General features: G+C 47.0%; 1 protein-coding gene across 1 annotated transcript in view; it reads left to right on the top strand.

Annotated features, from left to right (window-relative positions):
• Nucleotides 1-13,952, top strand: part of nompC (no mechanoreceptor potential C) — a 110,914-nt gene that overhangs the window by 87,698 nt on the left and 9,264 nt on the right. Inside the window, exons 10-24 of the mRNA XM_084601436.1 lie at nt 684-815; nt 936-1,064; nt 1,455-1,571; nt 2,996-3,094; nt 4,167-4,367; nt 4,853-4,951; nt 5,093-5,194; nt 5,293-5,397; nt 5,484-5,585; nt 10,776-10,874; nt 10,971-11,087; nt 11,708-11,815; nt 12,501-12,698; nt 13,434-13,532; nt 13,654-13,761. Of these exons, the coding sequence (XP_084457562.1) occupies nt 684-815; nt 936-1,064; nt 1,455-1,571; nt 2,996-3,094; nt 4,167-4,367; nt 4,853-4,951; nt 5,093-5,194; nt 5,293-5,397; nt 5,484-5,585; nt 10,776-10,874; nt 10,971-11,087; nt 11,708-11,815; nt 12,501-12,698; nt 13,434-13,532; nt 13,654-13,761 (1,815 nt within the window). The remainder of the gene's footprint in view (nt 1-683; nt 816-935; nt 1,065-1,454; nt 1,572-2,995; nt 3,095-4,166; nt 4,368-4,852; nt 4,952-5,092; nt 5,195-5,292; nt 5,398-5,483; nt 5,586-10,775; nt 10,875-10,970; nt 11,088-11,707; nt 11,816-12,500; nt 12,699-13,433; nt 13,533-13,653; nt 13,762-13,952) is intronic.

The following is a 13,952-nucleotide window of genomic DNA, read 5'->3' as shown; positions in this document are numbered from 1 at the left end:
CGGTGCTAACTATACGTCCGTTGACATATGTTTAGCCAATACTTCTAAATAAAGCTAGTAACTGTAGGGGTGCGGTTTCATTGGTATATCTTTTTTAATTAGAAAGTCCCCTTTCCAGCCCTGCAAGAAAATGATTATGCGTAGGGAGTGCGCTATTTGAATGTGTGAACTATTAGCAAATGCATGTGCTATGACGACGGAATGACCCAAAATCGCGTTCCGACGCAAGCTGGCCCATCGAGCGCTGTAGAACTCACGCAAAAACTTGCGTGCTCAGCAACCGACCGCCGCAGTCACACAGCCGTCATGTCAGGTAAAGCCTCACAGCATTCCGTGTCTCCCGTTTACTTGTTACCATTCCCCCAGCTCCCCTATACTGGGGGCTTAACAGCATCGCTGGGCAACTAGGCGTTACAAACAATCATACATGCTCTCGCAAGTATAAACGCATATGCCCTTTCCTCGACTCTCCGCTTTCATCTGGTTCTCTTCTTCCCACCACATGCTCTGCTTGTTTTTGTAACATCTGGAAGCGTTCTAAACTGAAACTTCAAACGAAACGACACGAAACAAAACGATTGAGCTCTTTGTGGCACACTGTTTACTGCTTCATTTAGTGTTCGGTAGTACAACTTGCCAATTCGTGTTTTCATTCATTCATTTCTCTCTCGCTCGCCCTGCAGAATGGCGAGAGTCCCCTGCACGTGGCGGTCAAGAACTGCCACTTCCCTGTGGTGCAAGCCCTCCTCGAAGACTGGGAGAAAAAGAACACGGATCCTGAAGAGAAGAAGAAGCTGGCCAATCAGAAAAATCTGGTAAGTGAGCGGCCACACATTCGACGATGCAACTCGATTTCTGTGCGCGTTTATTTACTATTTTTAGAGGTTTATTGCTGACGTTGGCAGCGAGACTGGCCTCATTGGTGACGTTTGCAGGAAGGGGAGAACTCGCTGCACTACGCTGCCACCATCACCGAGAAGCAGAAGCACTACGCCACCGAAGACCGCGACATCATGCGCATCCTGCTCAAACATGGTGGTGACGTAAACGCTGAGACCAGGACGGTGAGAACATTCACGCACTACTTTGTTGCAAGTGTAGGCGTTAGGCATTTGGGAATGTCACGTGTAAGGAAGATGTTGTTCTCGACGTGCAACAACCGTTGCAATCTTGTCGCTTTTCATATACGCTTCCTAGCGCAAGTCTGCGTTATTTAAGCCACGTGCACGAGCTGTGGCCCTCGGCAACAATAACTCGACCATCCGAAGCGATGGAAGTTCCAGCAGAGTCCTGCTCAGTAAAGGGGGGAGAGGCAAAACAAGGGGTCGAACTCAGACAGACAAAAGAAGAAACCGTGGTGTCCCAAAATGCGAAAGGAATCAAGGAAGGAGTGCACAGATGGAACGTAGCAGGGTACCAATGACTGGTCTTTTTTTTATTCCCTCCTAAACTAGACGATGGAAACACCCATTCACCACTGTTCGAGAACGGGAAACGTGGCGATCCTCCAGGAGATCATCGACACCATGCCTCCGGCTGCCGTCATGATTTCGTGCAATCAACAGGCCAGGGTACGTTTTCGAAAACTCTTTAAAAGGATTGGGTAAAAAATTTTGCGCAAAAAACACAAAGGACAAAGAAGAACACAAAAGACGTTTGACAAGCGCTAACTACCAACTCTTTATTCAAGCCAAAGACACAGCTTATATATGAAAAAATCGAGCATGCGCAGAAGGGGGCAGATAAAACAGTAGCAGTCAACACAAAAACATGTCTAGAAAGGCACATTCCGCCGAGTACATGTGTACAGACGTATCGCTAACACAACGATCGGATAGCTTATCGATATGATATGCCTCTAAGAGAAGTCTAGCCTTATAATTCCCACTTCTGCCCAGAATCGTCGTCTTCCCAAATCCTGCCCTACACTTACAGGAAGCAATGTGCCGCACAAGGTTGGCGTTTTCATCTTTAACTTCAACGTTTCGAGCATGTTCCCTCAACCGGTCAGTGGGAATTATAAGGCTAGACTTCTCTTAGAGGCATATCATATTGATAAGCTATCCGATCGTTGTGTTAGCGATACGTCTGTACACATGTACTCGGCGGAATGTGCCTTTCTAGACATGTTTTTGTGTTGACTGCTACTGTTTTATCTGCCCCCTTCTGCGCATGCTCGATTTTTTCATATATAAGCTGTGTCTTTGGCTTGAATAAAGAGTTGGTAGTTAGCGCTTGTCAAACGTCTTTTGTGTTCTTCTTTGTCCTTTGTGTTTTTTGCGCAAAATTTTTTACCCAATGGATCACCAACTAGCCCGGCAACATGCTCTTCTCAACTTTAAAAGGAATTTTTCAATCGAAGCATTCCGTTTCAACGAAATTTAGGCAATCAATATATGCAGATAATTTGAAGTTAGGTGAAAATGTGTGGTTTAGAGATTACTGTCTTAAGACTGGTGGTATTCAGCCGGAACAGTGAGTGTTCAGGTAGTCAACAAGGCTGTATTCAAAACAAATTGAGTCAGTGTAAAAGTCATGCGGTAAAAACCAACTGCAAGAATGCAGTTAAGCATGCGTTTGCACATTAAAAGCGAGAGCCAGTATAGTCAGCACGATTTACGTCTAGCGAGCCACTGATAGGGCCATGAGCGACCAAGTAAATGCAAGAGGACAGCACACTTTGGTGAACGACATCAGCAACTCGTCGGGCTCTACTGCATTAAGCAAGGGCAGGAGTCAAACCAGCTTTTAGAATTAATTTAATCTTAATCTTACGTCCTTGCATTCTATTTAACCGTTCAAACAGACGCTTATAAGAGTTAGGAAGGCGGTTATATATTTTGGCTTTTCTCACTCATTTTCAACGTTTATGCTGGAAAGAGCACTTGTGAGCGTGGTGGGTGCATTTGATACGAGCAAGCGTAATTATGAGCATTACCCATCGATCTCATGCGAGCTGCGTTTCAACCTATTCCCTACTGTTCCGGTCCCGCAGAACGGCTGGGCGCCATTGCTGTACGCCTGCGACGCCGGTCATCCGAGGGCAGCTAGCCTGCTCATCCAGAACGGGGCCAGGGTGGACACGTTCGACGAGGTGAGCACGCCTGCGGCTTTTCCGCCTGAACTAATATACCTACAGGCCTAAAAGAACACGTACTAAATGTAATCACCACACGCAGGCTTCTACTCAGTGGCTCTATTTTTGCATGGTTCTCACTAGATTTCCACGGCAGCCAAGAGATCAGCGTGGGAGCTGCAATTTGAATAGAATTAACAACGCTGTTAATCTCGTCGTTACATTCACTCCTGTCCTGTTGCTGTGTTTACTTTTGTCTTGTCTGGTTGGTTCTATTTACTCTTACTGCACTTGCTGCAAGGATACCAGTGTTTGTCATATGCCAACTACAACCTGCCAGAGGCATGGTCGTGATTTTTCGAGGCTGCGACGCTTCAAACGCCGACGCCGCCGACGAACATCTTTTAATACGGATGTACTACCGCTATCACGTCAAACGTAATGAAACCCACTATGCATGAAACCCACTTGCGGCATGTAAAAGTGAGGCCGACACTATTTTAGCTTTTAATTCTGGAGGCATTGTAGCCGTGCGCCTTAATGGGCCATAACACTACCAACAAGCATCGCTTACAACGGGTAGCACAATAACGGGCACTGACCATTTGACGTGCACACATGGCTGCCTCAGAAAGCTGGCTATCCCATCACCACTCATAACAAATAAAATATAAAACATATAAAAACGGTGAACCACCAGTCTTCGAAACGGTCAGAAGAGCCATAATCTAACTCTTAGAAAAAGATTGAACATTTCTAGAACGCCGCCTTTCGGAAGAACAGGGTTCGATATATACAAACATTAGAAATGGATTCCTTTGAGGGTGACGCAGTATACTCGGCGAAGTTTAGCATGCTGCTCGTTCAGCCCGGCACCTGGTAGGACGGATTAAAACGAAGAGGCAAGGGCACCACGCACTAACGGTAGCGTAACATCACCTCATGCTTTCCCAGCAGTCAGTCTTCCTTCAAAATGTGTAGTTTTCACAATAACGCCTGTCCTTCGTTCAATTTAATTGGCGCCAGCAGGGCAGAAGATGCTCTTGGCACCGAAATGGCGGTACGATATGCCTGTGACTGGTTCTAACAGACTGGCAAGGCGGCGCTGCACCTTGCCGCCGAGAAGGGTCACGAGGAGCTTGCCGACATCCTACTGAGCGCCAAAGCGTTCGTCAACGTGCGCTCCCAGCGGGGGCTCACGCCGCTCCACCTGGCCGCCGAGAAGGGCTACGCAGAGCTGGTCCGAAAGCTGGTCGCCGAGCACGGGGCCATTCTGGACGCACTCAGCCTGGTAAGGAGTGCCCGACTGCGTGCCTGCATCTACTACAAACAGGCATGAGCGCAATTTTGTAGAAATGTGGACTAATGATCTAGGAGGACTACTGTCAGCAACGCATACCGTTAACGTGATATATCTTCCTTAAACTGCTGTATATTTTTTTCTGCTAGCTCTGATGGGTAAGGATAACGCACACTGAGTATTTATTCATTTTTGCAAAATACATGCATGCATTCATGCACGCACACACACTTCCACACATAGGCATACATACGCGTACATACATGTATACATTATGCATATACTACGGTCAATGAGACCAAGCTTGGGCCAAGCAGGCAGTAGATAAAGTGTCCAGTTCCGTGATCATGACAGATTTACATAGAAAACCGAACGAAATCTTTTTCAAGGTTAGCTGATAATAACGATGTGCCTCGAGCTAAACACTTCCTCGTTACCGGCGTGTTGAATGCACGTTTATTTATTTCGTTCCGCAGAATAAGAAGACTCCACTCCACCTGGCTGCAGCAGAAGGGAGACTCGATGTGTGCATGATTTTGCTAGAGCTTAAGGCGGATACAAATGCTTTGGACGATGTAAGTGCAGATATTCGTGTTTATTTCGTGTAAACTATAGTGTTTATTTATTTGTTTGTTTGTCTTTTTATTTATTTATGAGAAGGAAATGCTTGCACTTTATTGCTTTGCTGATGCATTTTCTTATTCTCCTTGCAACAGCAAGGACAGACTCCAATGATGCTGGCCATTGAGAACGACCATTCCGAGGTCGTAAAGCTTTTCCTCAGAGTGAAGCCGGACCTGGCCATGATGTCGAACGCCGTGAGTCTATAGTTGCACAGATGTCCAAAAGTGACTTCGTGGCATCCTTTCTTCGATACACTTTCTGACGTCATTTTCATCACATTTTTCGTATCTAGAAAGGGTTCACGTGCGCCCACATTGCTGCAATGAAGGGCAGCACGGCAGTCATCAAAGAACTGATGAAGTTTAATAAATCCATTGTGACCAGTTCCAGAAACAGGGTGAGTCTTGACGTACTCTCGTCTACATGTCTGAGCTGCATTGAGAATTTCACATATTGTAACACGTGTGTGCGTGTTCTTGCCAGACGACCGATTCTACCCCACTTCACTTGGCCTCTGCCGGAGGGTATGCGAACGTAGTTAAGATGTTACTTCAAGCAGGAGCCGACGCCAAAGAAGAGAATGCTGTGAGTGGTTTCTCCTCTCTTTTTCGAGCACTAGCTATACTACGTTCATTCGCGAGTTTCCCGTTTTTCCTGGACCTAGTAACTCATACATTCCACAGGTGGCGCCACGTACTAGTGCGCTGTAGTGCGCTGCATATTGCTTTATCTCGCCCTGCGCAGCAAACATCAGCATCTTCATCTCACGCTGTGCAGCAAACATCGTCGTATTCGCCATCGTGCCCAGCCACGAGAGCACTATGATATCGCCACAGCCGATCATGCCTCGTGTAAAACCTGGAACATCGCCGTCTTCATCAAGTGCCAACTGCAAAACAATCTCGCGCTCTGTATTGAACATCGCCGTCATCGGTAAATTCCATCTATGCTGCTCTTTCATTTAACCTCGGTTAATACGCCATACACATACGTCATCTCCTAAAGACTCAGACAACAGCCGTGCAAGACAGGCTGCCGAAAACATCGAAGAACGAAAAACTGTGTGGGTTTAAGCATGACTTGAACCTAGTGATACGAGCTAAAGTTGTGTTAAGCATGGTTTAGGCAGGCGCTCAAGCTTCGCCTTGCGCAGTAACCCCTGTGACAACACAATTTAGGCGAAAGCCTTTCTTGGTTGATGTGCTCCGTGTACACAAAGTGTGATCAGAAAACGCTCATCGCACAGAGAAAAAAATCTGTCGTCTCGACCGGGAATTGAACCACTATACCTCCATCCCTAGCCGAGAGCACTAACCGCTACTCCTCATCGGGCTCGTGAGACACAGATCGTAATTCTCCTTGTCTAAAGTAAGGATGATAGTATCGACAAACACGACGCTGCAGTTAATGATAGTAGCGATGACAATGATGCTGCAATTAGTGGTAATGATAATGATTCTGATATGTGGTTTCCCCTTTCTAACGGGTGGTCCTTACGAAAAAACTTCCGCAATTTTCCTACCCAAATTATGTAGGTGTCCTACACTCTATTATTCTTCCCAGAGATTTCTCTACATAATGTAAGTCGTCGCTTTGCTATTCTCATTCTTGCTTCCACATCCCTAACCATGTCGGCTGTCTCTCCTATTATCATCGCGTCTCTGGCAGTCGAATCGCCATCAAACAGTCGTCGAGGCGCGAATCGAAGTGCCTGTTCGAAAGTCATTCCGGCTTGTTGCTGTGGTTAGAGCAATGGACAAAACAGAGCATGCTTGGGTAGTCTCTTCTGCTTGCTGGCACACCTCAAACATCACGTCTGTTCTCTCCGCATTCCGTCCGCAGCACTTCGCAAGCTTTTTTCCATAGCACCCCGGCGAGAGCTTCGAAAAACAGCTTCCGACGTAGAACTACTCCTGCTTGATCTCTATCTTCCCGGCGCGTACGTGAGGAAGGCTGGCTTCTCAGTGGCCGCCTTCCACCGTTGCGTCTCAGCCTCTGAAACCCGTTCACAGCAGGGCTTCTAGCTGCCCTTCAGGTCGCACAAGCCGGCAAAGGGACTTCAAATTTAGCTACTAGCCCACGCACTCTCTTCCATCTTCAGGACCATTCCGGAGAACAGAAGGCAGTGTTGCACTCGATTCATCCAGCGCTCTTGATTATGGCCTCAAGACAGGATTTTAAGACCAAGCTTCGCCACCGCCTCCCGGGCCTCAAATGAGGACCACCCGATGTCTCTCTCCACTGCCTCGTTGAGTGTCCACCGATGTGCGCCGGGAGGCTGTCTTCCCCCTCACATAATGATAATGATTATGGTAGCGATGGCAATGAGGATGCAGTTAATGATAATGATGATAACAGCGATAGTGATGATGATAGTACCGATGACAATGACAATACAGATAATGAAAACTCTCCTGTAAAGTGGCTTTCACCATTTCTCAAACTTAAGTGTAGTCTGCAACCTTTTTCAATCCACGATTTATGCCCTACCACGGTGGTTAGGGTGCTCGGCTGCTGTGTCCAAGGATGCGGGATGGAATCTCGGCCGCTGCGGCCGGTTTTCGATGGAGGCGAAAAGCAAGGCGCCCGTGTGTTGTGTGATGAAAGTACACATAAAAAAAACCATGGGTCCAAAGTTCCGGCGCCCACTGCTACAGCGTTCATAGCCTGTCGCTTTGGGACATTAAACCCCATAAAACAAACCAATCCGCGATTTCTCTTTAATTAGGCCCCGCCGAGTAGGCGCAGTGGAACCGGCAGCTGCGTTTCGATGGGGGAGAAACGGAGAGGCGTCCGCGTGCTTTGCGATGTCAGGGCACGTTAAAGATCCCCAGGTGGCCCAAATTACTCCGGAGCCCTCTACTACGCTACTTCTTTCCACTTTCACTGCCATCTTTTTCCCTTCCATTACGCCTGGTTCAGGTGTCCCGTGTTCTTCTTTCCTTGTAATTGTGTCTTTCACTGGTTCAATATGTTAAATTCGCATCAACTAGCCAAAATGGTCACCGTTTTAAAGTTCATTTCTCTTTCTCTTTTCTCTGCCTCCCTCCCTCATTCCTTCTCTTTCACTTTCACTTTATTTTCACCACAATGTACAAAAGATTTACAAAAACTATATGTGGCGAGGAAAGCGGGAAAAAAGCTGCGTGCGATACAGCTTGACTGGCCCCCGCCTCCCCTTATTGGCAAGCAGGACAGCAAAAACAGCTCAAGAACATAAAAGGTTGAATGTACGTCCAAGACATGGGGAAAACTAGAAACAAAAAAAGGCAAAACAAAAACCATTATGAAGATGGATGAAAGGGAACATACTTTCTTCAACTAAACCTTTCAGCGTGGTACAGGTGTCCACAGAAAACGTGACAGACTCTTGCGTCTTTCCTTTCCTGTTGACCAATTATTCAATTATTCCTTTACTCAGCATGAAAAGCCAATGCTTGATTATGCTAATAAGAAAATTTAGAGTGTTTAATTGATCAGCTAATTAACTGAAATAATTGAAGAATGAAAATTGGACATGAGGATTAAATACAGCATACTCTATTGTAGGTCGTGGATTAAAGTATCAAAATGCTCAGAATGAAAAGCTAGGACTTGCTGATGCTAATTAAAAGTTTAGTGTGTGTAATTGATCCATTACTTTTTTTAATAACTGAACAAATGAAAATGCGTTCAAACGTGTTAGACTGTTCAGAATATAAAGCCAGTGTTTGCTGATGCTAAGTATCACTATAAAAGTTTCAAAAAAAATTAAATAGTGTGCTGTGCGATGTCAGTGTTTAAGGAACCCCAGGTGGTAGAAATATCCAGAGCCTTCCACTATACGGCGTTTCTCGCGGTCACTGCTCTACACAACATACACTTCCCCCTGCGATACACCGCGTTCTTAAGGTGCATCCCCTACCTAAGAATATGCACCCAGAGCACCATGTCGCTCGCCGTAAGGCACGCGCAGAAGCTCTTCACAAACACTATGGCTTCCAGCCAGAGACCGTTTACGTAGACGCTGCCTCATATCCCTCCCGCCCTGCGTTTGCTCTCAGCGCTGTGTTCAACTGTTTGCAACTGGTCGCGGCCGGTACAACTCTTGCTTCCACTTCCCTGGAGGCGGAGGAGGCGGCAGTTGCCCTCACCATATCTACTAATCGAGCCACCACCATCTTTAGCGACTCTAAATCCGTCGTTCGGAACTTCGACAGTGGTCGGATCTCTGGCCCAGCCTTCTGGTTCCTCGCCTCTCTCCCCCCACCCGTCCACCCTATTCAATTAATATGGATGCCCGCTCATACAGGTCACCCAGACCCCAGGCAACGAAGCAGCTCACTCTTTTGCTCGAGGATACGTCAGCCGAGCAGGGACTGCCACCGCCTGGGGAGATGCTCGCGAGCGCATGGTATCCTATCACGAAATCTCTCTCCACTAGCGTGATCAACGAACCATCTACCCTCCTCCTCATAAATCTCTGACTAAGCTACAACAGGTGACGTGGCTGCAGTCCCGTACATTCCCATCCCCTGCTTTCTTAGCTTTGATCCATCCAGGACTGTTCTCGCCGCAGTGCACCCTGTGTGGGGCACCTAAAGCTGATTTTGAACACATTATGATCAAATGCTCTGAATTCCACCCCCCAGCCACTTGGCAACTCTGCGACCTCGAGCGATGGGAGGCTGCGGTGTCCAGCTCTGACCCGGCCGTTCAAAAGCGGCTGACGGACTCGGCTTTGGGAATCGCTGGGAAGCACCAGCTTTCGGCAACAACACGTAGCCAAGAGCCGACCCGTCATTAGGATGCAATCACTTAAGGCTTCCAACATTGCATAAAGTTTTTCACCACCACCATCTCATAGCCAGGGTCTCTTTGGGACGTTGACCCCATAAAGCAAAGCAAAGCAAAGTATCTAGCACCGGCATAAAACCTCCGTTATGTTTCCTTTATGTAAGTTCTTGCACATTGACCTTGTCTCCATTGAGTTCTCACATCGTACGTTCGCACCTAGGTCGGAGTAGTCAATATAGAGACCGTGGTACTAATCCGGCAGTCAATTCTTCGGCACTGTCTAGGGCCATATCAGTTTGGAATTATCTTCCTGGCATTATCGTTTCCATAGCTAACCGCTACACATTTCGAGAGTTGTTCAACCATTACTCACCATGGTACTATTTATCAAATTTTTACATGGCTATGTATTACGGCTGGTTCCGTTCAAATGTGACGCTTATTTTCCTTTTTTGGCGTGTGTGTGTTCGGTGTGCCTTTTTAAAACACATTTCTCCGCTGTATTCTATAGCAGCACATTTCTTGGATTGCGTTTGATGGTTGCTTTTCCGCTCCTACGCCGTGTTTTAGCCTGTTATGTTCTGACCTTATGAACTGTACTTTTAGATTGTTTTTGAGCAGTTAATTTATTTAGTGTCTACGTTTCGTTGCTAATTTGTATGTTTATTTCTAGGCTGTGTAAGTTTACACTTGTTACCCCTCTTACTATATGCTCCGAACTGGGACCAGTAAGATGTTTTGCATAAATAAGTAAATATATAACCAAAGCATAAGCGAAACGAAGAAAGTACACTCAGGGTGAAAACATCGGTGTCCACCGTCTGAGAATAACGTTTAAACACATTTTTCATCTCTTTTAATTTATTTGATGTATGCCGCTCAATAACTGAAAACACTCTCTGCGCATTCCACACTTAAACCCGTTTCGTATCTCCTAGCAAGACTAATGAAGTACTTTTTCTCCCATGTCTTGGTTTCTCTCCATCCATGGTGTTCAAGGACGGGGACACTGCACTGCACTTGGCCGCTAAGAATGGTCACGTGGCGGTTGCCAGGGTACTGAGCACGATTGTGCCCTGGTCAACAACTAGCAAGAAGGTGAGACTCTTTTAGGGGATCATCATCGCACCTTTTCTAATGTGACGGCATATCTGCTCACGAGCTCTGTGGTGTTTTTCTTTCCCGCGTGCGCAGACGGGGCTGACAGCGTTGCACGTGGCAGCCAAGAACGGTCAGATGGACTTCGTTAGGGAGATGCTGACGGAGGTTCAAGCGGCTCTTGCCAGCGAACCACTTCCGGACGGTGGAGACGTAAGGGACAATCGGGCTTGCCCGTTCATTTCCGTTATGTGCCTTGCTCGCAACTTTGCCGCGCACGTAAAACGTTCTGTTCGCACTCATGGTACTCATCAATTTTAAGCTCACTGATTAACCCACAGATTCAGTAGTAGATTAAGACTTATCTGTCAATAACTGTCCTGCTCCATTATCATTTCAGCCTCTCTACAAAATCATAATCTCTGTAGAGACTAAGTTCCTCTATATATAGAGAGACTGAAGACTGAATCTCTATCGAGGGTGAATGACAAATGCATTAAAGAATTGGTGCAGGCATTGCACTAATGTATACATTAATTCATTTACTCGCAGTTTCCCAGATGTGTCCTAACAGCTACTACATGTACCGTAGAGGGTAGTTCGCTTGGATTCTTTTTCAGATAATAGTATACACAACAGAGCCAGGTAAGTTACACCACCGGTCTAAAGTAAATACACTTCAATAAGTGGCATAAGCGCGGTGTCATATTTTGTGCCGACTACGCACTAATGGCCAATAAGTGATGTCTTTTGCTGTGTGTACGCCTAAATTGTCCACATCGGGGTCCAGTTGAAGACTCGCTGTCGAGTCTAGCTCTCCCTGTTTGTTTCAGTACGGAATGACAGCGCTGCATATGGCGGCGGCTGCGGGCCACGAGGGTGTCGTCCGGATGCTGCTCAACAGTTCCGGAATTCAAGCCGACGCACCGACATTTCAAGAGGTGGGCCGGTCCTTCTCTGCATGGCACCCGCGGTAGCACCAGCTGCATGTAGTGACAGCCCGCACAGATGTTACGACCACCAGTAAGCGGGAGCAGGTCTACACTCCAAGCCTATATGTGCGCTCTTCACTTTCCCATGCGTCAAAGTGCGGTGCACGAATTGTTTCGTATGTAAGCATCCCCGAATAATGATGGTTCTTCTAGTCCTTTGTTACAGTGGTGACGTTACAGTATACGCTAGAAATGCAATAAATCGCGTTAGATATGCATACTAGGGATATAACGATATTTAATTTGAGTGCAACTATAGTAAACCCGCACGAATTACAAATACCCTGTTTCATCTCAACAAAGTCCCTGCTTCATTAGGTTGCCTGAGCGGGCCTGTCCATAGCAGAAGATAGGCGGAATGTGGACAGAAGATATTCTTTCTATTTACCGAGAACATGACATATTGCTAAAAGACAAAAAGTGAATGCTGCTTTCGCCGTCTGTCTATCCTGCCACCGTTTCTCGCGCCCAGCATGAAGTCGCCACACGTTTTCCAGATCAAACTTCGTGGACGAAAGTAAATGGCATGTGCCGCTCTCCGCTCAGAATAAGTTCGCACTCCATCGCCATCGCCTTCAGGAATGGAGCTGCACTGGTGCACTGCAGGGTAGTGACAGTGGTGCTCACCGCGCAGGGCATGTACCCTCTGCATTTTGCTGCGCAAGGCGGTCACCTTGCCGTGGCCAGCATCCTGCTGAGCCGCGCTGAGTCGCAGCTACAGTGCGTCGACAAGCTTGGCCGCACCCCGTTGCACGTGGCGGCCGCTGCCGGCAAGCGAGAGATGGTTGGCCTGCTGCACAGCCAAGGCGCTGAGATCAACGCCGCCGACAACGTGAGACAGTGAATGCGCTCCCTCTCTGTTCCTTCGAGCTGTGCACTTGGCAGTATTGCTGTAGCGGCCCAAACTTCAGCGTTATTCCATGGCTGCCATCATGGAATAACGCTGTTGACTGTTTTGTGGTATTATCTATGTCAGGATGTGTCCACCCACGGCATTCTCCTTTTTTTAAGGGAAATAAATCTGAATTGAAAAGTTTTATTTTTTTTTTTCTCCATCGCAGCTACTCCCTTTCTCTTTTACTGTCTATACTCAACTTCGGTTCATTTCTATATTGTACTTGTCCATGTCAAAGAATGAAGACATAACACAATATACTGAATGATAGGCAGAAAGGATTTCAAAGTGAATCAAGGCAAGAAAAAAAATGGTGACGACAAGCTCCGCACCAGGTTTGAGCGTGGCGCTGTACAGCGTATAATTCTGTAAGATGCCTCTATGCCACAAGAAATGACGCAATTTTCATCACGTCGGTGTGTTACCTGGCAGTCTACAAACTGAAAGGTGCGCGGCAGCAAGGACACTTTTTAAACTTCCAGATCACAGCGCCGCTCTAGCCGTAAGAGGTTATTTTCGTTCAGATCGTTCAGATGCCTCTGTCATGTGTTCGCTGTCCTCGTTCTGTTCCTGAGAGAAATGCCCTTACGGATCATTTTTGTGCACCTGCTAAAGAAAACAAATCGTTGTACTTGCGTGAGCCGCATGTTTTCTCTTTTTCTCCTTTTGCAGATGGGCTGGACGGCTCTACACTTCGCGGCGCGTAATGGATATCTCGGCGTCGTGAAGATACTCGTGGAGAACGGAGCGTATGCAAAAGCAGTGACAAAGGTGCGTATGTGAAGCACACAGACCGGTCAGAAAGACATATATTACTTGCTTTCTACTCGCCCTGACTTGTGTTGCCTTTGCCTCATCACGCATGCGTGAAAACGGCCTCGCAACTACGCAGGACGGGAAAGTACCGCTATGTCTGGCAGCGGCGGAAGGACACTACGATATCATCAGCTATCTGCTAAAGAAAGACCACGATACAACCGACCTCATGGACGACAAGCATGTGAGTGTCACTGGGCACATTTCGGACACACTTAACTCAAGCAAAATCTCGTGGTCGGGCTAAACAAATTGGGCCTGTGCCAGATGAGTGTGTAGTCTTTAATAATAAATGGAGGTGGCACGAAGGCCTCTTCAAGGAAGAGGGGCAGTATGGTCAGGGCGGTCACATTAAAGTTGCATCTCGGAGATCAT

The sequence above is a fragment of the Amblyomma maculatum genome, chromosome 4 (assembly GCF_055883805.1).
Source record: "Amblyomma maculatum isolate TAMU_Amacu chromosome 4, ASM5588380v1, whole genome shotgun sequence".
NCBI lineage: Eukaryota > Metazoa > Arthropoda > Arachnida > Ixodida > Ixodidae > Amblyomma > Amblyomma maculatum.
The sequence above is the reverse complement of the archived record's forward strand: the minus strand, read 5'-3'. Positions and strand labels throughout refer to the sequence as shown.